At 38.4% G+C, this 25,181-nt stretch overlaps 1 protein-coding gene across 2 annotated transcripts in view; it reads right to left on the minus strand.

Moving 5' to 3' along the window:
* Positions 1–25,181, minus strand: part of ARK2N (arkadia (RNF111) N-terminal like PKA signaling regulator 2N) — a 57,451-nt gene that overhangs the window by 22,409 nt on the left and 9,861 nt on the right. Inside the window, exons 2-3 of one of the 2 annotated variants that reach the window (XM_063453888.1) lie at positions 22,777–23,579; positions 9,822–12,302 (exon numbers count right to left, since the gene is read on the minus strand). In XM_063453888.1, the coding sequence (XP_063309958.1) occupies positions 11,863–12,302; positions 22,777–23,500 (1,164 nt within the window). In that variant the 5' untranslated portion in view covers positions 23,501–23,579 and the 3' untranslated portion in view covers positions 9,822–11,862. Of the gene's footprint in view, positions 1–9,821; positions 12,303–22,776; positions 23,580–25,181 lie in introns of those variants that run through there. The other variant, XM_063453887.1, reaches the window with a different exon arrangement.

Raw genomic sequence — 25,181 nt, forward strand, 5'->3', positions numbered from 1 at the left:
CTGAGTGCTATGCCAGAACATGTAACAGAAGAATAATCTCAGTTCAGCTAACAAACACATACGTTTGCACATTTGTGGTTAGAAAAGCTCATATGAAGTTGAGAAGTATAATGTAGCCAACTACAAAATGGTTTACAGTAAAATATGTTGTAGCCTTTGGGAGGAAAAATGCAATAATCCCTTCCGTGTCACTTCAGATAAAGTCAGAACTGAAACAGTCTAATTGTGGGATTGGAGGGGCACCTAAGGGTTAAGTTCTCTAATCTTGCAAATTGACTATAGTGTCATCCACCATCTTTTCAGCCCAGTACATTATCTCTATACCAAACAGACTGACTGCACTATATGAAGATTTGGTTAGCTGCAGTTTTGTAAAAAGATTTAATTTGCTCATTGTAACAACAACCACTATAGAATGATGTAGTCGGTATGTTGCTTGGAGTGTTGCTTTACCCTTTAAGGACTGAGCCAAATGAACATGTTGTGATCAAAACAAAACGTAAACAAAAACTTGAATTTGCGCTATATGACTGTTCAGGCATAATTCGCCTCTTTAATATTATGTGCACCCACACTTATTATATATAGTTTTATTCAGGGGAAACAGGGCTTTCATTTAACCAAATATTTAGGTATGAAACAATTTAATATGAATAAAATATAAAAAAAAATGGTAAAAAATGAAAATTTTAATTTTAGTTCTACGTGACATTTTACCTGTGAATGTCATAATACTGTTTGCTTTTATTGCAATAAAATACACATTTGTATTCAGCGATGTCTCACGTGTAAAACAGTACCCCCTATGTACAGGTTTTATGGTGTATTGGGAAGTTACAGGGTCAAATCTAGCATGTTACATTTTTCAGTTTTTTCCACATTGAAATTCGCTAGATTGGTTACGTTGCCTTGAGACCGTATGGTAGCCCAGGAATGAGAATTACCCCCATGATAGCATACCATTTGCAATAGTAGACAACCCAAGGCTACCCAAATGGGGTAGCCACATGGTCACAATCACTAGCCACAGTTAGTGTTAATATTTGTTTGTGTGTGAAAAAATGCAAAAGGCTAAATTTTAACGCCAATTTTGGCCAGTGTTTGTGACCAAGTGGCTACTAAAAAAAAAAAAGACTGGACATACCCCATTTGCAATACCTTGGGTTGTCTACTATTGCAAATGGTTATATATATATATATATATACACACATACATATACATACATATATATATATATATACACACACACACACACACACACACACACACACACCATATATATTAGACAACCCAAGGTATTGCAAATGGGGTATGTCCAGTCTTTTTTTAGTAGCCACTTGGTCACAAACACTGGCCAAAATTGGCGTTAAATATATATATATAATATATATACATACATATACACACACACACACACACACACACACACACAAACATAGTCACCAAAACAACTTTTGCTTAATGAAGCAGTTTTGGTGTACAGATGACCCTGCATTCAAACTGCTCACTTCTGTGCCATTTAGAAGACCAAAACAAAAATCACTTTGTTTATGCAGCCCTAGGCCCTGCATGTAACTTACACAGCCTTCCTAAAAACTTCATGTAAAGAGTCATCTAATGTTTACACTTCCATTATTGCAAATTCAGTTTAATTTAGAATTTATTGTCTCTTGCTCTTTTCATGGCTTGCTAGACCCTGCAGGAATCTTATTTATGTAATTAAAGGGACACTCCAGGCACCCAGACCACTTTTGCCCATTGCAGTGGTCTGGGTGCCAACTCCCACCACCCTTAACCCTGCAAGTGTAATTATTGCAGTTTTTATAAACTGCAATAATTACCTTGCAGGGTTAAGTCATCCTTCAGTGACTGTCTATCAGACAGCCACTAGAGGAACTTCCTTGTTCTTAGAACACGAAAAGTGTTTTAAACTACGCTAGACGTCCTCACGCTATGCATGAGGAACGCCAGCATTACCGGAATCTCCATAGGAAAGCATTGAATAATGCTTTCCTATGGGCAGGTCTAATGCACGCAAGTGGCCATTGCTGCGCATGCGCATTAGGTCTCCCCCGCCGGCTGATGTCGGCAAGGGAGGAGCATGGGCAGTGCCTGACCCAGCGTTGAGGGACATCAGTGCTGGATTTAGGTAAGTCACTGAAAGGGTTTTAACCCCTTCAGCAACATGGGATGGAGGGTGGGAGGGAGAGGGGCACTACAGTGCCGGGAGAGGGGCACTACAGTGCCGGGAGAGGGGCACTACAGTGCCAGGAAAACGGATGTGTTCCTGGCACTGGAGAGTCCCTTTAACCCCTTAAGGACACATGACATGTGTGACATGGCATGATTCCCTTTTATTCCAGAAGTTTGGTCCTTAAGGGGTTAAAGTTCACTTTACAGAGCAGGAGATGAAACTTTGAAAGTAACATCTGATTGAAAGTGAAACCAATTTTTGTAATGCAGGCTCTGAGAGTCACAGCCAGACGAGGTGTGGCTAGGGCTGCATTAACACAAATAAGTTACTTAACTTCTAAATAACAGAACTGAGCAATGAGACTGTAGGGGCATGATCTATACACTATAACTGCTTCATTAAGTTAACCTGTTTTTGGTGACTACAGTGTTCCTTTAACCTTGTTACAACCTCCTGGCCGTCAAACAGACAACAGGTCTTGTTACTTCCTTGTAGGTTCAGCTCAGTAAAGCTAAACTGAAGAGGCAGCAATTGCTCAGAGCACCTGCCTTGCAAAGATGTCATGAATTGCTTTGGGAAGTCTGACTTGACACCCACAGAAAGTGTGGGCAAAATTAGAAAGGGGAGACTAGCAGAGGCTGCAGAAAAGAGATTTGCAGATTCTGCAAGCTGTTTCATACATACCCCTTTCATATTAAATCCAAGCATGTTTTTGATGAGCGTATCTCTCCTAAACTGTGATTTGTATTTGTGTAGTGCTGTGTCCCTTTAAGCTCAAAGGGGGACTGTCACTGCTCAGGATTAATATTGTACCTTATCTTCAATATTAAATATATATTTGTGAGGTGTGAAAACAAATGAAATCGTAAAATATTAATCCACACCTCTTTATCCTGCAACGGTGTGCCTCCTTTGGAATCTGCCATTTTCAAAGGACTGAACTTAAAACAAGGATTAACAATCAGCACAGAGAAAGCAATGATAACTTTTTTTTTTTTTTTGCAATGTTTACCCAATCTAGCCTTGTCTGAACTGGATTATATTTGCTAAACTTCTTATACAAAATTAAATTAAATGAGCATTGAATAAAAGTGTAGCACAAATTCCAAAGAAGTGACAGTTCCCTTTTGAGATTATTATAGCGTCTATTTACTTCTAACGTCAAACAAAAACACAACACAAATGTTAAACAATGTTTATTTTTGATAAGTTAGTTACATTTTTAAACTACTATACAGGGAGGTTGTAAATGATACAAGCTGAGAAAATATAAACACTTTGTAATGCAAATAAATTTGGGAGGGTAAACCAAATTTACAAGACATATGCTCGGTTAAAAGGAATACAACAAAACACTGTTTGGTCAACAAATACTATGCAAGTAGCAGAAATATGAACCTTAGTTTAATCAATATAGTATTGGGCAGTGATGGACAGTTTACAAGTTGAGCAGAAAATGAATTCCTTGTTTGGCTGGAACATCATGTAAAAAGGTTGCCAAAAAAGCTGTCATCACTACTGACAGGACGTATAAATCATGTATAATAAAAAAGTAGAAATCCACCGTTTTTATACAAAAAATAAAGAAAATTAAACAAAACCTTAAAAGGAACACTCCAAACTCCTAAAGCTTGCTGAAGTGCCTTATGTGTGAAGTGTTATTTTTATGTTGCAAAAGGTACTGCTTTCATAAATGAACCATGTTACATTCCTGTGGCTGTGAAACAGACATGTCCTGTTACTTTACACTTAGTTTAGTTTAGTTCAGGTAAGCTAAACTCAAGAGGATGGCAATTACCCAGAGCACCTTCCTTGCAAAACAAATTCTCAGTCTGATTGGACAGCCACCAAAAGTCTGGTTTGGGGAATAAAGGGACGGCTTGGAAAAGGTGCAAACAAGACATAAGTTGCATTTGCAGATTGCTTTTAGATATACATCCAATAAAACATGTATAATTAAATGTCACTATATAATATTTCATTGGTGTCTATCCACTAGTTTTTTTTTAATTTGGTTAGTGGAGTGTCCCATTAATAATTAAACCAAACAGTTTTTACTGGAAAGTCCCCATAATTTTACTTCTCTTAATTGGGAAGCATACTTTGAATCTCTTTGGGAAAAAAAAACCAAAAAAAAAAACCAATGTCTGTGTTCATGACTGACTGTGGAAGATTAGACCTTAAATCAACTAACCCGTTCATATAAACCCACAATATATTTGATATAATATCACCATGTTTATAATCTAACAGTCCAAAACCCAAACAGTCTGAGGTCATTATGGTATTTTTTTGACAGTTGAAGTCAAGTATGGGCCATGGTAAGGCTCATTAGGAAAATGTATACTTGCAGTGTGACTTAAGTTTAGACACAAGTTGCTAACAAATAATTATATTTCCAGGTTAGTGTCCCCCAAGAAGCACAGTGCAGTTAATGGAAAGAATGAATCTGGAGAAAGATTTTATTTCCTTTTGCTTGTATGCAGATTTGTCAGCGTAAACATTATTTGAACTTCTTCAAATTCCCTTTTACAACTACTGCTGCAGGAAGATGCATCGTAATGTAGACATTGGCTACACGTCATCTATTCTTAACTGCACTTTTAATCAGGATTTAAATTCTGTTGAATTAAAATTATACACTCTGATTGGAAGTGCCAAGCAAAAATTTTAGTACAGAAAAATTCCCTGCCAGTTACATACACAAGTTAGCATGGGAATTGTGATATTTACATAACTATAAACAGTAAATTTAATATATATAGTGCTAGCAACGGTAGAGATTTTAATTTAAAAGCGCTTTAAAATGGTTCCTTCCTCGCCAATCAATCAGTTCTCAGCACAGACTTCAACCAGCAGAGGATCAAGTTAGAAGAGCTAGCATATTTTGTTTTAAAAAAATACATATGTCAAACAATATGCCGTGTTCAATGCTCCTTGTATTCTAAGAACAAACCAAGTACCAGAACTAATTGGGCTTTGGTAAATTATGAGGCTAAGAAATCATCCATGAAAACCTCTCTTTTTAATGATATCCTGTGTCCAGGCTCCACTTCTTACATAATATGTGTTCCATAGGCACAGTACTTTGAGCCATACTGGGAATTGTTTAGGGTGGACATGCTCACTACAGTTCCTGCAAGTGAAGGAAACAGACTAGAATTGTTTAATCAGGCTATATGCACACCCTTCCCTACACCATAAAATTACTTGTAGTGTTCAATTAAGCCAATTATTCAAGGACAGGAGTTCTACTTCAAATTAATAAAAATTATATATATTTTAGTTAGCATTCCATGTGTAAGGATTAATGCCACTCAAAAAAAAAAAAAAAAAAGCATAAAAATACCATGTAGCAAGCATTAAGGACATGTGTTATTACCATAAACTGCCAATGAAATGCTTTTCAGTAATGCTCAGTGTTCCTTTAAGTCTAAGCATGGTCACATCAGCGTTCTATATAGTTCAATACTAGACAGTTATTGTTTAACTAAATTACAAGCGTATTCTGAGCTTAGCAACTGAGAGGTTTAAATACTCGTGGTTAGCAACAAGGTTTAAGCGTGTTCACCGTATGGGAATGCTTTTATTCACCTGCTGAGACAGCTGGGCTCTCTACAAGAAGCCTGCTTCAAACTGGCTTTTTCCCAGCACAGATACAAAAATACATTCATGTGCACAGCTCATCAAGCTGTGCAGAGTAATCAACGCTAGAGAAGACATTTGAGAATTTTTCAAAGCTTTGCATATATAGGTTTTCAATCTTCGGTTTAGATATGATAATTTAAAGAGAAACAGCCACTTCCTCAATTTTAGCAAAATAAAATTGCCAACTAAAAGGTTTGACCTTTGACCAAATTGCCAACAAAAACATTATATTTCATATAATTTTTTTAAAATATTTTTTATTTTCCCTTAATTTACTGAGGCTCTGTATACAAGGTTGCCATGGTAGATATTAAATGCCAGACACTTAATATTAATACATACATTTGGCAAGATCCATCTGGTATTTTTTCTTATTTCATCCTCCACTAAATCTCATTTCCTTTTCCAACCCCATGTCCTTCCTCTTTCTTACACCTCTGCCACATTTCCTAAATTTCCAATCCCTCTATATATTCATTGGGGGTATTAATAAGGGAACAAAACTCGCACCAGTCACTGCTACCGCAAAGCTTCAGTTAAAGGAACTATATATTATATACATTACCTCAAAGCTATAGAGACCTGTATTGCCAAAACTATAATTACCATGTCCCTAGTGGTATTAATGTGTGTTTGCACCTTTTTAAAAACAAAAAAAAACAAAACAAAAAAAAAACACACCTTTGAGAGTCTCCCTTGGTGTTGCTTACCAAATCACCTCCAACAATGTCATGAATGGAGCATTGTGCACTTAAAGGGACACTATAGTCACCTGAACAACTTCAGCTTAATGAGGTTGTTCAGGTGAGAACTATAGCTCCCTGCAGCCTCTCATGTAAACACTGCATTTTCTGGGAAAATACAGTGTTTACATTGAGAGCTATGAACACCTCCAGTTGCAGTCACTTAGAGTGAACCAGGGGAACTTTGGAGTTGGAGGCATAACATGCCTCCATCCACTCAGATCTGCTGTCAGCAGAGCACAGGGCGGCAGTGTGCACAGCATCCTGTGATTCAGTATCTCCTCCCTCTGCATGCAGACACTGAACTTTCCTCATAGAGATTCATTGATTCAATTCATCTCTATGAGGAGATGCTGATTGGCCAGGGCTGAGTTTGAATCATGCTGGCTCTGCCCTTGATCTGCCTCTGTCAGTCTCAGACAATCCTATGGGGAAGCACTGTGATTGGATCAGGCCACCACAAGTCAGCAGACTGCTTGTTTTTCTGAGTCTAACAGCATGCAGATTTACAGCTTCAGGCTTGAATACAGTAAGATTTTTACTATATCTATGGAGGCATGAGGGGCCCAGGGGGGCTAGATGGTGATGTTGGCACTATAGGGTCAGGAATACATGTTTATGTTCCTGACCCTATAGTGATCCTTTAAGGTGCAGTGTGTGTAAAAATAGTCAATAAAGCCTCACTCACCATAGTTTGAATGAATTCCTCTGCCAGGAGCCACTAGTTACTGATATAATGTCTGGATGTTTGATAAAAAAAAGTTTAAAATAAAAAATAAAGCTCACCCTTCTGCTTTCAAACAGTGTAGGAAATTACAATGAGTAATCATATTCCTACGGTCAGGGAGGGGGAGGAGTGAATGAAGTAAACTATTTCACTGTTAACATTCCAGAGGTTAATAAAAATAGCTATAGCTAAACTTGGACACATGTCTCTTCAGGTATGTATCTAAACCTTATTTTAGAAATATGATTTTGTCATTATGATGTGGTCATCATGCTAAAATGCAGACATTTGTACTATCTGTTGCAAATAAGATGCACTGCTAGCAATGCCTTCAATGTCCTTGCAAATACCTATAAGCAAAGTATTTTACCATTTTAATTTATTTTTGTCACAATTACTGTGTCAGAAAGCCAGTACCATGTGAAATATTGAGGATAAAGGATACTATATCCAGTGCAAAGCTTTTTATTTCCCAAATAGTTTTTAATGAATTAAAAAAAATGGTTTTGTAAATTTACATAATTTTCAAGTAGGTCTACAAAACAATCTAATGTAAAATAAATTCTAAACGCATCCTTAGTAAGTGGCAGAATTCTTCAGCCATACACATGCAACTTGGGTCTCTACATTCTTCTCTGCTTCTGTGTATGCAGTGAAGTATGGAAGACCACAAATACAGTATTTTCAAATACTGTCTGACCAAGGGCATTTAAAAAAAAAAAAAAAATTCTAATCTAATTTTCTTTAAAAGAAATAATATACATTTCCTTTCAAAACGTGACGAAAGGATTATTGTATCAATTGTTTTAGAAGCAACGGTTACTCTTGCCCTACCCCAACACTCACCGGTGACACTCATAATGGTGCAGGACTGTGCACCTGTCTATGCTCCCTCAGTGTTGTAAGGTAGCAAGGACATATGCCAGTTTTCTTTCCTTGTGCATACTCAAAAAGAGCAAATAGGGGAGAATAAGTAAATGTGGCGGAGTTGGGACAAAAATCAAGGGCAGGAGTTAATAAAGAAATAAGGTTTTGTGAGGGGTGAAATTAGAGGTAGATGGATTACTACACTAAACTGGGTACTACTGGTAAATTGTATGCGTCTGTACAACATACTATAGAGTTTTCCTTCTGACACCAGTTTACACATCTTGAATGTAAAATGCGAACGTTGTGGTCACTAATATTGGATAACTAAGAAAATAAAATTAATTTTAAAAATCAGGAACCCGCCACAGTGATAAAAAATTCCCCCAAATATGATCAACATGGCAGTTCTCTTTTTCCTGTGCAAGCACATGTGAACTGAGAACACAAATTAATGCTTGCATTAGGGATATAGCTACTAAATTGTGATTTCGCTAAAATACACAACTTGGGGCATTCCTAGAAAAACAAAGTTCTTAAGGGGTTAATTTTAGGAAAAGAGTGAGTTTTGAAATAGCATCTACATAGGCAAAATACATTGCCCTTTTTACTGGCACAACATTGTATCCGCAACATAGGAGCACTTTCTATAAGACATACATAAGAGCTCTGGTTGCAATCACGATTTGTGGCCTAGCTGCACAAATGAAAGTTCAACAAAACTGAAAATCCTAAATTCTTGGATTACAATGTGAAGCCATCAGTACTACAAACTAGCAGGCAAAGGATTACAGAAACTTCTCTAAACAAACTACACACAGCCGTGAGATTCCTTGCCATCGTTTTATTGTTACTCAGCTACAGTTACATCAGTGGTATGTATTAAAAGCAGATTTTTTTTTACATACTAAAGGTCCTTACTACTGTAAACATCTAGGCACATGTGTAACATCCTTTCATAAAGATACCAAACAATATCTAACTGCACAACACACATGAGCAAAACCTCACGCTTTTAATTTTTCTTAATTTCTTTATAGGCCTTTCAACCCAACCAGGTGAGATGGCCTGATATGGCTAGAGCTTTAAGGGACACTCCAGGCACCAAAACAACTTATGTAATCTAAATCTAGTTGTTATGGTGCCAGGAAGCCCTCTTACCTCAAGGGGGTTAAACCTTTTACGAATGGTTTAACCCCTAAGTTGCCTCCAGCGGCATTCGGCTGACGAATTTTCACTTACAAGAAGCACGGAGTGCTGCTGGGCAGGTGCACCGCTGATTGGCTGAGAGCAGACAGCTGACAATCCGCCTATATGTGACTACCAATTCACTAAACAGGCTTTGAAAGAAACGTACCTTTCTCAAGCCAGTTTTGTGAATGTAGCATCACTGATTGTCTGAGAACGATCAGCTGACGTAGTCAGTCAATCAGTGGTGCCCCTGCCTGGGGGGAGATCACTTAGATCGTTGCTAGAGGCAATGTCTGGGTTAAACCATTCAAAAACATTTACCCCTGAAGGTAAAAAATCATCTGGGGGTCCTCCTGGCACAATAACAACTTTATTTAGATTAGGTTGTTTTGGTACCTGAATTGTTCATTTAAATGTCAATTAAGGGTGGGGGGGGGGGGGGGGGGAGTGGAGATGAGCGCTAGAGGCAGCTTGGTTGTTAGTTTTTTTTTTAAATCATTAGGGACAGTAAAACAATATCAAAGACTATTTCACAGGTAATGTTGGAGCAAATACATGTTCTAATACTTCATTGTTGCCACACAAACTCTAATATCATGATGGCTAGAAGAAGGAGGGAGTCCGGCGCTAGATTAAGGTAAGTGGCTGAGGGTGTTTTAACCCCTTCAGTGACACGTGGGGCACCCTCAGTGCACTATAGTGTCAGGAAGGCCGCTTTGTTTTCCTGACACTATAGTGATCCTTTAACAAGGTAAAATACTAATAAGTTCAGTTTGTATAATAATTTAGAGTGGGAGATGTGATTTAACATATTCACTCAGCTATGCATGTATAAAATAAAGGAGGGGAAACAAATATACACGCTACAATAGAAAATAAAACTTTGAAGAGAAGTCTCAAAGTTGTATCATCTTAAAAGGTAAAAACCACAGGGATTATTCACGAATAACTGACTTCTACTCAGCAACAAGTTAAAGTAGAGAAATATTGGATTCCATGCTTCTCAGAGGTTTGGATTGAAATTCTACAAAGACTAAACTTCCCCAATGTTTTTGGAGTTTGAATTTTACTGGCAAAAGCAGTGCCACAACAGTAACCATTTTGTGTGTGGGCCACAGTTTGGTGAGAAACAAAACAAGTTGCACTCAGAAGGTGAATGATAGTTGAAAGGGAATCGACCTCACATTAAATTCTGTTTGGCAATAAATCTACACCCTGATCTCAAAAAAGGACTTTGCACAGGAAGCTTCTAAGAAAGCTTCTGGCTTGGTCATCAGTAGAGTTGGTAAGAAAAAACATGCTAAATAAAGGTTGGACTATTTACAATGGGAAGCGCCAGTGCATTCCTGGCACCATAGCAACTACAGCATGCCATTATGGTGTTTGGAGTATTCCTTAAAAGCCAACAAAAAAAACTGAACATTGCAGAACTCTAGACAGAGTAGATCTCCTTGGGTATTTTAGCTGCTACAAGAGCACAGTAGCATGGCTATTCAAGAATCACTGCAGCCTAGCAATAGTGTAGGTTAAGATAATGCACTTTAGATGTTTTTGGGATCAATAGTCAATCAAAGAAGGAGCCATAAAAATTAGTTCACTAGTGTCGGTAGACAGTTGAGCGTTAAAAGGAGATTGGTGGGGGAAGAACGACAAAAAACAAAAAAAAAACAAAGAAAAACAAAACCGAAGATGGATATTAAAATTATGGTAAATGGTATTGTAAAACACACTGCACAATTTATGTGCTCTAGTATAACAATCTGCAATGATATTCCTGTTACAGCAAGAAGATACACCAGGCAGGCAATGTCAGACTGCATGTACGGTTTAAAATGATTAGAATTAGTCCTCATACAGTAGATATAATACAGCCCCAATGTTTATCTAACCGCTCATAGTTACTCCTGATTTAACAAAGCCAGCTTAGTAACAGCTGAGAATAAATACTGTAATAGTAATACAATAGGTAGAATGTATCAGTTAAAGGGAAACAATGCATTATACTCTTATCAGTCATTCATAAAAATTATTCAAGCACTACCGCAGCATTACATCATTTTAAATCGGGTGTGAGCATTTAAAAAAATGCCTGCAATCAGGTCAATGCCATAAACACTAAATTGGTCTGTAGACCTAAAGTAACAGACCATACAAATAAAAATGTTAAGAAAACAAAACATCTAACTAGAACATTCGATTAACAGCGTTGGGTATACTTCTTTATAATAGAGATTATCAAATTGTCCATTTTACAGAGCTATATAGATTGCTTGCTTAGTCCGAGGCCAGGTCATGTGTCATGCACATATGAATCAGGTATGGAATGCTTGTATGAGAGTATACATCAGACATTCCACTAAAATTCTGCCAAGCTTTGGTAAGGGAATTATTAGCCTCTTCTTAAAAAATAGAATAATGAATACACAAAATAGCACTTTGTTTGTGCAATTTATAGGGACTAAATAAGATCAAGTGGAGCTGGGTGGTGAGATTATGACTGGTTTAAATCCTGCTCGGCTATGTTACCATTTTCTGGATAGGTAGTTGGAAAATTGTTATTGTTTAGGCCTGTAGGGAAATCTAGAGTGTCAACATTTTGATAGCTCATGTAGGAGCCAAAGGACTGTTGTGGTAACACTGGGGTCTCTGGTGTTGATGGGCTGCTTGGAGAAACTCTTTGGCCAGAGAGCTGAAGTTTAGGTTCCCTGGGCTCCAGTTGTTGCTTGCTCTCTTCGTCCGTATCTAGTCGGGTGAGTTTCTCTATCCACATCCGAAACTTCTCCTCAGTCTGCCTCTGCATCTCTGCAAAACAGTTCATGGCTTCCTCCAGGACATTGCCTATGCAGTTTCTATCCCATACGGTGCCCCTTTCAAGAAATCCTGGAATATCGCCTGGCGTTCCTGAAGATCCCCCAGCACGACTGAAGCCAGCTTTAAAGACATTGAGGCCATTGGGTAAGAAATTATTAAGAAAGCAAGCAGATAACATTTCAAGCTGTGTTTAAGCAGTGTCAGCATGCCTTAGTAAGTACTGTTAGACCCAGTCATCTACATTAACGTTACACAAACAAAAATCACATGATGCCTCCCTGTGGAAGCCCCTACAAAAACGCATTGCACTTAGGACAAAGAAACTTAGAATACAGCAAAATAACTTTTTCCTGAAAAAAAAAGGGGTTAACATTCTGGCAAGTTGTGGATTGATTACATCACTTGAACTCAAAGCATTAAAACTAAACTTTGTGCTTCTCCTGCAATACTTTGTCAAGATGCTCCAGTTAAATACACAGCCATAGATGGTGCAGAATGGGGGAAGGTTGATTTACACCCAAATATATAGATATAGAACATGAATGGCAAGCTTTCATTCTGGTTTGATGGATTTGTAATATATACACACTAGTTTGCACAAAACATATTTAAATTCTCTAATCAAAGCTGTACATTTATCTGTGGGATAGATAGAGAGAGACAGAGTATTGCTACAGAGCTGCTGGGTTTGCCATGTCTATTTAAAAACAGGATTTTTTTGGACTAGAAAAAGCTATCACCCAAGTGGATCCATTGAAGGTCAATCCACTAATATTCTAGGATACCTACACAATTTTAATACTGCTGGAATGCAATAATGAATTTTTTAGGATACCTGTTCTATTGGCAGGCACCAGGCAGTTAAGAAATTGCTTCTGGAGTGAAGGTATTTGTCATTTTACCTGCTGCAGTAAACTAAATGTTCTAGAATTACATTATCACTTAACCCAACAGCCTGTATGTACGGTCATGAAACTCTAGCCAAGAACAATGTAGGCAAATGGAGTGATATATCAACACAAAGGGCCTCCAAACTCTTCACGCTGCTTGGTGGAAGAACTGTGCATTCTATAGTGGTGGCTAAATGTGACACAAGCAGGTGCATTGTGCATATTTTTGGTGAAGAGTGGGAAATTTTATATATATATATATATATATATACATATACACATACACACATACATATACACACACACACACACACACACACACACACAGTTTATGGGTGACTGCATGGTTTGTTATGGATATTTTGGGTAGCTAAATGTGTGGTAAAGAAATGTGCATGATTTATGCATTTCCCTTTCCTATTCCAATAGACATTGGCAAAACCTGTAGAAGAGTGATTTGGGATCACCAATGTTGATATTCTGAGCCAAATCTAATGAAATTACATTGGGAATCGAGAAGAGAGTTGGGGGAGAGGGGGTGAGAGTTACCGAGTCTGGACAATGTGATGATGATGTAGTGGTTTGAATGCTTAGCGTGATGATCGTTTAAAGTAAATACTCAGTTATTTGACACGCATACAGTTGTAAAATTCCATTGCTTTCGATTTTAAGCATGGCATTCAAACCATTGTTTTGATGGAAAAGGCAAAAGGAAGAATTTTTTTTCAGGACAATTAGTTGAAGAAAGTATCTACATTTTAAATTACAAACTTTTTCCAAGGTTAAGCAAAAACGTCCTATATGTCAAATACTAAACAATTCACTGTAAGCAAAGGATTCACATATATTAAATTTTAAGTGACAGAAGTCAACAAAACCTAAAGGGACACTATAGTCACCAGAACAACTGTGCGTAATGTAGTTCTGGTATCTACAGCCTGTACTGTGGTGCTTCCTGGGTCAGTGATGCAGTTTCAATGCATCTCTATGAGGATTCTGACTGTCATTGAGCCCCACCCAGCCTCTTTGGCAGAAATCATTAGAATAGACTCTTTCATATGGGAAAGCATTGTGATTGGCTAAGATTATCAATTCTGATGATGTCAACCAAGTAGTCGAATCAGGCTGGAAATAAGGTACATTTTCTTCTTATTATTATTATTATTAAAGGGGGGGCAGGGACTGTACATGTGTTTTTTAACACTATAGGGTCGGGAATACAAGTTTGTGTTCCTAACCCTTTAGCGTTCCTTTAAAGAGGTAATGACTGCTGATTTGCCTGCAAGAAAGTTATCACCGCCAAGCTTCTTATAGAAATAGTTATTCCAATAAGCAATATCTGTGTACATAAAAAAAATAAAATCTACTAAAGGTGGCTCCATGACATTTTAGACTGTCCTGCAGGTCTTACGGTTTTATCTTGGTTTTAAAATTGTTCAGACTTTGTGCTATACTGCCTCATGATTTATACTAGGCCTTAAAATCTCGACTACATAAGTAGTTTATAGAAGTGGCTTTTACGAATATTTAGTCACCTTCCGTGACTGTCCAGATTTAAAGCATATCTAACAGGATACATATGGAACATGTAAATGTTGCAAAACTCATTTAAGTTGCAGATTTAAACAAATTACCCCAATAAACTTTACATTAATCGCTTCATATTGTGAGAATGTTTCATGCTCAAGATGAATGCAGTGAAATTGTGTTCAAACGCAGTCATGGCAATGCCTTATTTACCCCAGTGTTTGCATACACTGAAACCGCACAAGAGATTCTGCACAAGTGCCATGTTAGAGAATAAGGAAACAGTGGATATGAATTCATCATGCAAAACAAAATAAAAATACCTGTTTGGTTTCTATATGAGATTTGAGCAAACTCCATTAGTCACTCAATGAGGTGCTTTGGAAGATAGGATGGGAGGAGAGTTGGAGAATTCCAGTTTTGTTTTGTGATGCTAAATTATCTATGTGATAGGCTGAAATTATTGGTATGGTTTTGTTTACTTGTATTCACCATACATTTTCTGTCATACATACTTTATCTTTCCATACTATGCTGCATCTTCTTGGACACAAATTTGCTATTGAACATAAAATAATACTGCTAGCAACCACTTTTCCTGAGTGACTGGTATAGCACTATATGGCTGCAACTGAAACCTGTAAGTTGGCTACAAAGATTGATTTAGATTCTAAAATCCACAAAAAGGGTCTACAGAAAATAAGATTATATAAAAATAATAAGGTAAATTATTCAAAAGTGTTATTACAACCATGACCACTTTAATTTAACCCCTTAAGGACCAAACTTCTGGAATAAAAGGGAATCATGACATGTCACACATGTCATGTGTCCTTAAGGGGTTAAAGTGTTTCAGCAGGACATCACATACAGAGATGTTTGTAATTGTGTGCTTGGGGATAGTTGAACCTCAGCACACGTGGCAGTCCAGCACTCTGTTCAATGATGGTAATACCAATTCTATGCTTAAAATAAGTCTGTCAGCAATGCATACTGCCAAGACATGATAGTTATCCCCAACGCTCTGAGCCAGCGAAAGTATCCAATCACAAGCTTTTCTGGGTCTGAGGGAGCATAGAAAATCAGCCGTCTCTGCATTTCAGGTGAGTACAAATTTTTTTGCAGGTCATAATGTCTGTTTCATCTAATAAATTCAAGCTATACACTGCACTGCAGCAGTCATGTTAAATAGCAAAAACAAAAAAGGTTGCATGGAGAAAAAAAATTAAATGTGAAGGTCTTTTAGCAAAGCTTTCATAGGCAAATGCTGTAAATTATAAGTGAAGACCAGGTTTTTACACCATGAAACGTGGTGCTTGCTTCCATTTGAGAGAGGTTCTGGTCGAAACAATCTTTACTGGCAGTTAAAGCTGCACTGTCATGGCCGAATCCATTTTTTTTTTTTTAAATCTATTCATTCGTCATAAAGACGAATAAATGAATAGAAATCCTTGCCACTTCACAGCCCCCCTCACTCTATGGGGGTCAATATGACCCCCATAATAATATAAAACCTCCCCATGCCCTGCAATTGGGCTCAGAGCACTCTGGTTAGTTTAAGCCAGAGTGCTCTGACACGTAAATGAAGAGACTGACTGGTTGGCTTGGAATCCAACCAGAGTGCTCTGTCATTTTACACTGTGTGAAAAAGTTCTTTGGCATTTTCCCATGCTGTGTAATTTGACTCATAACACGGATTGGTTGCTTTCAATCAACCAGAGAGTTATGAGTCAAATTGGTCCCCCGTTTACTTGAATAGAACCCACTTGTGGGGCACGGTGGGGACACTATGTTCCCTCCAGGCTAATTAAAAGATGCCCTACCATGGGTCCGTTTAAAAAATTTTTTTTACAACAGTGAGAGGTCATAGGCGTTTTCACTGTTTACTAGACATGCCCCTACTCGCGATATAGAGACAACATGGTTCAGGGAGGTCCTATTTTTTTTGATTGGGTAACAAATAATAAATCAGTGTGGTGCAGTAAACATTGCTTACCTAGATTTCAGTAAGGCTTGGACACTGTCACACATAGAAGGCTTATCAATAAACTGAAATCTTTCAAGGGACACTGTCAGCACCGAGACCACTTCAGCCCATTATAAACTGCAATAATTACCTTGCAGAGTTAAGTCCTCCTCCAGTGGCTGTCTACCAGACCGCCACTAGAGGGACTTTCTGCTTTTTAGACTACTTTTGACCGCTTAAACGACGCTGGATGTCCTCACGCACTGCATGAGGACCTTCAGCGTCGCTGGAATTCCCATAGGAAAGCATTGAATAATGCTTTTCTATGGGGAGGTGTAATTTGTACACAGCAATTGACGCACATTAGGTCTCCCCCACTGGTGGACGTCGGCGTGGCCAGAGCGTGACCCAGTACTAGAGGGACATCGGCGCTGGATTCAGGTAAGTGGCCGAAGGGGTTTTAACCCCTTCAGCGGGATGGGGGGCAGAAGGGCACTGCAAACATGTTTGTTTTCCCGGCACTGGAGAATCACTTTAAGTTTGGATTCCAATATTGTTAAATGTGTTAGGCAGTGGCTGAATGACAGGCAACAGAGGGTGGTTGCCAATGGAGTATCTTCGAAGCATGGGCTTGTCACCACGTGGGGTACCTTGGGGATCAGTACTTGTACCCATTCTCTTTAATATTTTTATTAGTGATATTGCAGAAGGTCTTGATGGTAAGGTATGAAATTTTGCTGATACAAAGATATGTAACAGGGTTGATGTTCCAGGAGAAATAAGCCCAATGGCAAATTATTTAGGTAAACTAGAAAAATGGTCAGAGCTGTGGCAACTGACATTTAATGTGGTAAGTGCAAGATAATGCATCTTGGATGTAAAAACCCAAGGGCAGAATAGAGAATATTCCATTGAGTCCTATCCTCAACATCTGAGGAAAGGGATTTACGGGTTATTTCTGATGACAAAGGTAGGCAGACAATGTAATAGAGCAGCAGGAAATACTAGTAGAATGCTATGTTGTAACGGTAGAGGTATTAGCAGTAGAAAAAGGGTGTGAGGGAGTAGAAAGTGCTCATGCTATTGAACAGAACACTGGTGAGACATCAGTTGGAGTATTGTACGCAGTACTGGAGACTGTATCTTCAGAAGGATATTGATACTTTGGAAATAGTTCAGAGAAGGGCTACTAAACTGGTTCATGGATTGCAGGATAAAACTTACCAGGAAAGGTTAAAGGATCTTAATATGTATAGCTTGGAGGAAAGACAAAACAGGGAGGATATGATAGAAACTTTTAGATACATGAAGGGAATCAACACCGGAAAAGAGGAGACTATATTTAAAAGAAGAAAAACTACCACACCAAGAGGACATAGTCTTAAATTAGAGGGGCAAATGTTTAAAAATAATATCAGGAAGTATTACTTTACTGAGAGGGTAGTGGATGCATGTAATAGCCTTCCAACTGAAGTGGTAGAGGTTAGCACAGTGAAGGAGATTAAAGGGACACTATAGTCACCAGAACAACTACAGCTTATTGCATTTGTTCTGGTAAATAGAATCATTCCCTTCAGACTTTTTTCTGTAAACACTGTCATTTCAAAGAAAACGCAGTGTTTACATTACAGCCTAGTAAAACCTCGCTGGCCACTCAGATGGCTGCTGGAGGTGCTTCCTATCTCAGTCTTGCCTAGTATGCATCACAACATTCAGTGTCTCCTCCGACTGCATGCAGACACTGAACCTTCCTCATAGAGATTCATTGATTTAATTCATCTCTATGAGGAGATGCTGATTGGCCAGGGTTGTGTTTGACTTGTGTTGGCTCTGCCACTTATCTGCTTCCTTGATAGTCTTGGCCAATCTTATGGGGAAGCACTTTGATTGGCTCAGAACAACACTTCTGATTATGTCAGCAGACAGTTCCACAGGCAAACAGGGGTAGAGGTAGCAGATGCAGACTGGCACACAAGTAAGATTATACTATATTTAGGGACGCAAGAGAGGGTCAGGAGGGCTAGCTGGTGGTATTAACACTATATGAGGCATCATGGAATGGTCTACGCTCCTTTGGATTTTGAAGTCTCTATTCTAAAATACAGCAAATTCACAACAATGAAGTCACACATCAAAAAAAGGACACAATGAGATTTAATATCCTCCACAAAATTGAAAGTTTGGCTTGCTTAAAATATCAAAAAGGCAAACATCATAAGGCCTTGTGGAGGATTAATGAATTGGTGCTGCTCAATGGCACTTGTAAAACTAGCACAACAACTTGCAGGTAAACTGTACAGATGGTTAAATGTTCTCTACTCTGATCGTTGAATCTCAACAAAAAAAGTTTATTTTTTCTATTACTGTAAAACTGGTGTCCCGACCATTGTGGTAGCTAGCAGGTGACAGATTTAGAAATCATGACAGGTTTGTATTCCAAACGCTAAATAGTTTCTTTAAGACGGGGCCAAGGCACTCTTGTCACCATAAGTTTATTAAGATGAAGTTTTCAGGGGTGGGAGTGAAATGGGTTTGTTTTGCCAGTCTCTACATTGAAAAAGAAATGCAGTATAAAGATAACAAAAACACTTGCCTTTAAAATGTTCTTTTTGTACACAGAAATAAGAGTTTATAAGGAAAACCTTTTTAATTTGTTTCCACACCCAGAAGAACCGCTTAACCCATAAACCAATGTACTGTAGACAGTTATGTAAAGTGCATGGTTCATGGCTCTTCCCTGGGTGGGGAGATTGCTCAGTCCAATTTTAACATACGATGTACAGATACTGCACTTTAAATAAAAAAAATTAAAATTAAAAAATTCCTGCTGGTTGATGGAAAGAAGCCAGAGGTGAAGTGACATTCTAGAAAGAAAAATCTAACAATTTTGGAACAGGCAGATTTCATGCTGAAATGCCACAATATAGGTTATTTCATCATAACCACTTCACGAAGTTAATGTGGTTTTGGTGATTAGAGAAAATCCTTTAAATGTACACAATTAACATAGATGCCAACAAAAAAAGAGTTGTGACTACTTATAGTCCAAAATGGAGTATTAGCTACGGCAGAGCTCTGTGTATGAAAACCAAAATAAATGCACAGATTACTAATGGTTGAATACCAACACCAGAGAAGAAAAGACTGTTTCATTACTGCACACACACTTGATTGTTTAATACTTGGTTAATTTTAAAACTGAAAAATAAAATAAAAATAATCTTTTACCAACAGGACTTAAATGTTAATCTTAACAAAAAACACGCGTGGTTCTCTTTTTAGAGAAGACAATATTTTTTTCTGCACATCTAGTCTTCAAATAGTAATCTCACTAACCTTACACACTTCTTTAATATTGCCAGAAAGTTAATTTCAAATAGTTGAAGGATATAAACTTTTGCTAAAGTTATCAAGGCGTGCTAAATCGTTAAGTTCTTTCCAAGGCAGGTGGATGTTAATGGTACCTTTAAACACACAGAGAAATACATTACCTTCAGCAACAGACTTTGTGAAATGTGTGTGCATATACAGAGTCTATATTTGGTGACTGTATCTTATGCCTCCGCAAACTGGAGTTATGGTAGTTATGTACCGTAGAAAAAGAGGCATATCATCAAATATATTGCCTGCCCTTTTACATTTATGTCAAGCAACGCAGTTATGTTATGCTAAAGTATCAGTTACTTTGTTTTAAAAAGGTACTGCACTAGTACCTATGGTACCAGGAGTGTACGCAGGACCATGATCATTGGCTGAGAGCATCAGGAAGCACTCTCCACCAATGACCACTGTCCTGTACAGCACAGCTTAGTTCCGATAAAGGAGAAAAGCATCTGAGGGCCTATAGTGGTTATGGTGCCTGAAATTATCTTTTCAGTTCACTTTTCATCCACATAACATCACTTGTTTCCCCACCACTGAGCTATCTCACCAGCTTGAATATATCAGCTAAGTAACATTGCTTTAATTCAATTATGTTTTAATTTTGTCTACTTACTGTTAATGTGTGATCTGACCTTTAAATCATGTCATGTGACCTCATTGGGGCCAAATTATTCAATTTGGCAATTTTTTAACCCTATATAAACCCATATGTACCAGGCTAATACTATGTTCACTTGAAGAAGCTCCTTGTTTGGCGAAATGTGTGTGTGTGTGTTGTAATATTTTTAAGGATTAAAGTTTATTTGGCTTACATCTATTTTATAGTACAAGACCATTTATTACACTTTATTATTTTCTTATTGTTGTTGGCACATTTAAAACACTAGTCTACATGCAATCCGTGGCAAGGATTGCCTTCAGGGGAATCTACTCAACATTATATCCTTGATGGGGATCATGCCACCCAAGCGCTCTCTTTAGCGGTGTTACTGCTCTACTAAATGTGAGTAAATTATTTATATTTTTAACCGTTTTTGGTTTTACTCAGTAAGCACTATTATATATTTATTTGGATGCTGTGAGACTTATCCCAAAAGAGCTACTTATCCACCAGTGGGGATTTTACCACTGTAAGCGGTTTAACTCACAGCTGGACTATAGCTCCAACAGATGTGAATGTGATCCCACATATCCTTGTTGTGTGTTCTATAGAAATTATTTGACTATCTGCACTAGTATTGGTTATTTTCTGTTGCAAAGATTCATCACCAACTGAAGCCGGGACGATTCCAATCCGGGATCTTTAAAAGAATGATTTTATTGGACTTAATACACACAGTATTATGCGCAACCTGTATTTTGTATTGTTTTCCTTCTTGTCAGTAAGGTGTTGGGGGTATTCCTTACATTCAGTGTTTGCAGCCTATTTTACGGTTTATATTAATTGATTTCATAGCGCTTATCCTATCTTTTGTATTTGTTGTATCTTTCATCCACATAATGCCACTTGTTTCCAACCAAGTTAAATGTATTAATTTTCCAAGCCACACACTAGTGCGCTTCCACTTTCAGCATCAAAAGGAGCTGGAAGCAGCCCTGGTTTAGGTTAGGCAGATGTCCTACTCAAAAAGAAGACATTAGGCCTCATTGCAAGTCTTTGCCAACTTTTCTCAGGAAAGATCACACTCCTCCAAAAGGAGTACCTCCAGTTCTTCTCAATATAAACAGAAGATGAGTTACAGTTGCTAAAGTCTGGCAAGCAGAGAACAGAATTAACATGTCAATTTATATATGAATAAAACTATGTCACGCCGGTCAACTTTGTAGCATACATGAGTTGCACCTTCAATATCTTCTATATCTGAGCATAAAAAGTTAATTAACTTGTCTGGCATTTCTAAAGTTAATGAATAGGGACGTAGAAACAATGGTTTATTAACAGAAAAATTATAAAAAATTTAATGTTTCATCACATTAACGTGACACTCCAAGCAAAATAAAAATGAGAGCACACTGCAGTGGTTAAAGAGCCTGGAGTACCTTAATGTCCCCAAACCGTTTAGTGACACCTGGTCTTCTTACCTAAGGCCCGCTGTGCACCGCTCCCCCGCCTCCTTTAAGGCTCCAGAAGAACAAGAAGCTTCCGCAGGTCCAGTTCATTGGCCAAAAGCATCAACTGATCAGTCTCAGCCAATTAAAAGTCCCGCACTACCTTGCTTAGTTTAGAGTGGAGAGTAGGAGCTGAAAAAAAGAGCCAGGAAGCAGCACCCAGTAAACCCCAGGTAAAAAGTCAAACCGTTGCTAAATCGGTGTGACTAGTTGCATGTGGGGGAGTCAGGGTACTCCGGGGCACAATAACCACAATAAGGTGCAGTTGTGGCTGTGTTGCTTGGAGTGTTCCTCTAGCAACCCTGCAGTTGCTGCAAAGCATAATCAACAGAAAAGAGGGGAAGGAAAACCACCACCTCAAAACAAACACTAATAACCGAAGCATTTACTAACTATTCTGATAGTGGTGAATAACCCTGTTATTAAGAGGTTGGTGGACAAGGTTAACCTTTCTGTGGTTCATTCTGGTTAATATTACAATGTTAATACAAATACCACACACACACACACACAAGTGTAAGGAATATAAAAAAAGAGATGCAATAACCCACTTTCAGTAGAGCAGAAAATGACCCCCCCAAAAAGATGCCTTTTGAGAGGACTTCCTACATGCAATAATTACATTGGAGAGCCGAGCATGCCACTTTTTCATGGAATTAATAAGTCGTGGAATACTCCTAGCCACATACAAAAATGTAGTTCAGGGAATTATTTTTACCTGGTATATCTGCTGTGATTGTCTTACTGCTCCCTGAAACCTCTTCGTCCTCATCAGAGGAACTTGTACTGGAGTCACAGGTTAGGTCACTGTCACTAGTGCTACTATCCTGAAGAAGGTTGTACTTTTTACGAGCAGCCGCCTCTCTCTTCTGCCTCAAAAGCCGAATTCTTTCCTTGTGCTTTTGGCTTCTATGACCTTTGATCTTGGTAACTCTGCCATTTTGTTTGTCACTAGACTGACGGTTTTTCTTGGCAGCCATAGTTGATGTTTCACTCTCTGATCGGGACCTTCTAGATTTGCGGGCCACTCCACCACCTTGAGCAGCAGCATCGCAACCTTCTGTTATTGCTTGTGTATGACGTGGCTCATTTTCGTCTGCGGAAGACAATGTGTCAGAGTCAGCCAGGTGTCCGCTGGAAGAAGGAGAAAGCATGCAGTGGTTTGATGAGTCGCTCTCATAAATGCGGCCAGCTGTTGGTTTGTCACTTTCAGTTGATGCTAGCTGGGACTCCGAAGAGTCTCTTCGCAATTCCTTCAACAAGCAAGGCATTGAAGAAAGCCCCGAAGAGTCTGGTGCCTCCTGCACTCCATCCTTCAGAGAAGCAGGCTGAATATCTAGAGAGCTCTCTTCCAACTGAGTATTCACCTTCTGCGGAGTGATTTGAGGAGGCACTTCAGAATCTAAAAGCTCTTCACTTTTCCCAACCGCCTCCATCTTCATGTCAAATTTGTAAGCTCTGACCAATCTCAGATCATGGAGTATTCTCTGGAAGACAACTGGCTTTAATTAGCAGCACACTCTATAAAGATAAAAGCAAAGAAGAAAAAAAAATTGATATTTTGCAGTGGTAGAACTTTCAGTAATTAGCATTGACGGATGGTATATTCAATTAAATATATGGTGTGTGTGTGGATAGATAGATAGAGAGAGATACACACATATATACACACACACGTGTGAAAAAGTACAATACATTTGGAATCTAGGAAAGCACAAGGAAAAAAAAAAAAAATTTTAAATGACCAATCCACCACAAAAACCTTATTCCAATAAGGCTTAAATGGAACCCATAAGACAGGGCTCGACAAATCCCACGTGCCAGGTAGACATGACTAGGAATTTTGCCCTGGCACCGCAGAGGTGGGCAGAAACACAATGCCGCTAGCATTTGATGAGACAGGCAGAGAGGGATCCCCCTTACCGATCGCATGGGAAATGTGTTTTTACTCCTCTTTTCCCCCACTCTGTGTCGGTCTTGCTGTGGTTTGCACCACCTTCATGGTGGAGACAATCTTGAATATCTAAGCCAAGCCAATGCTTCCCATAAGAAAGAATTGGGAGGCTATTGCACATGCGCTGCAAAACGCTGCACCAATCACCATCTCCTCAAACAAATGTGATTGGTGCATCTTTTTACATTAAGTGACTGCATGCAGAGCGTGGAGAAGCTGAATGTAAGTACTGCACACTGTAGCCCTGGCTTAGGAAGATCAGACACTTTGCAGAAAACACTGTCTTTAGAGAGAAAGGGCAGTGTTTGCAGTACAGCCCCAGAGTAACTCCACTGGCAACTGCTCATTTGGCTGTTAGAGGTGCTTCCTGGGACAGTGCTGCCATTCAGTGTCTCCACTTTCTGCATAGAGACACTGAACTTTCGTCAGAGATGACTTGATTCAATGCATCTCCAAGAGGAGATGCTGATTGGCCAGGGCTGTGTTTGGCAAGTACCGACTACTCTTGATCTGCTTCCTTGACAGTCTAAGTCAATCCAATGCTCTCCTATGGGAAAGTATTGTGACTAGCTTTTGGTCAACACTTCTGATGATGTCAGCCAAGCAGGCAGATCAGGGGCAGAACCAGCAACGCAGCAGACTGGAATAAAAGTAAGGTTTTACTATATTTAGGGGAGACAAGGAGGGGCTTATAGTGTTATAGAGTTCCTTAAAAAAAAATATATATATATATAAATTAAAAAAACACCCTGGCTTTTTTTAGCTGGCTCCTAGGAAATTTGCCAAGCCCATACGATCATTATGTATGAGCCGCCCTTAACCTAGGGTGACAATAAATAATTGAGTGTGTTGGACTCTTCTAATAAATTACGCCTATTTTGGAGGCAGTATAACATCTGATACATATTATTGGGATTTATTCTCTTCAACAACATAGTATGGTAATTATAGTGTCCCTTTGAGTGGAGACTATCTGGATGACAACACAATTTACATCATCATTATATCTATGATAGAGAGAGATTTCTAAATATTAATAGGTAAACAATAATAGGGATGTTATTAAGCACATATTGATAAAATTTAGTGGCCGAATATTAATAATTATGGAGAATTTATGATTTTATTATCACTAAGGAAATCCAGTTCACAGAATATGATATGATTTC

The sequence above is a fragment of the Pelobates fuscus genome, chromosome 5 (genome assembly GCF_036172605.1).
Source record: "Pelobates fuscus isolate aPelFus1 chromosome 5, aPelFus1.pri, whole genome shotgun sequence".
Lineage (NCBI taxonomy): Eukaryota > Metazoa > Chordata > Amphibia > Anura > Pelobatidae > Pelobates > Pelobates fuscus.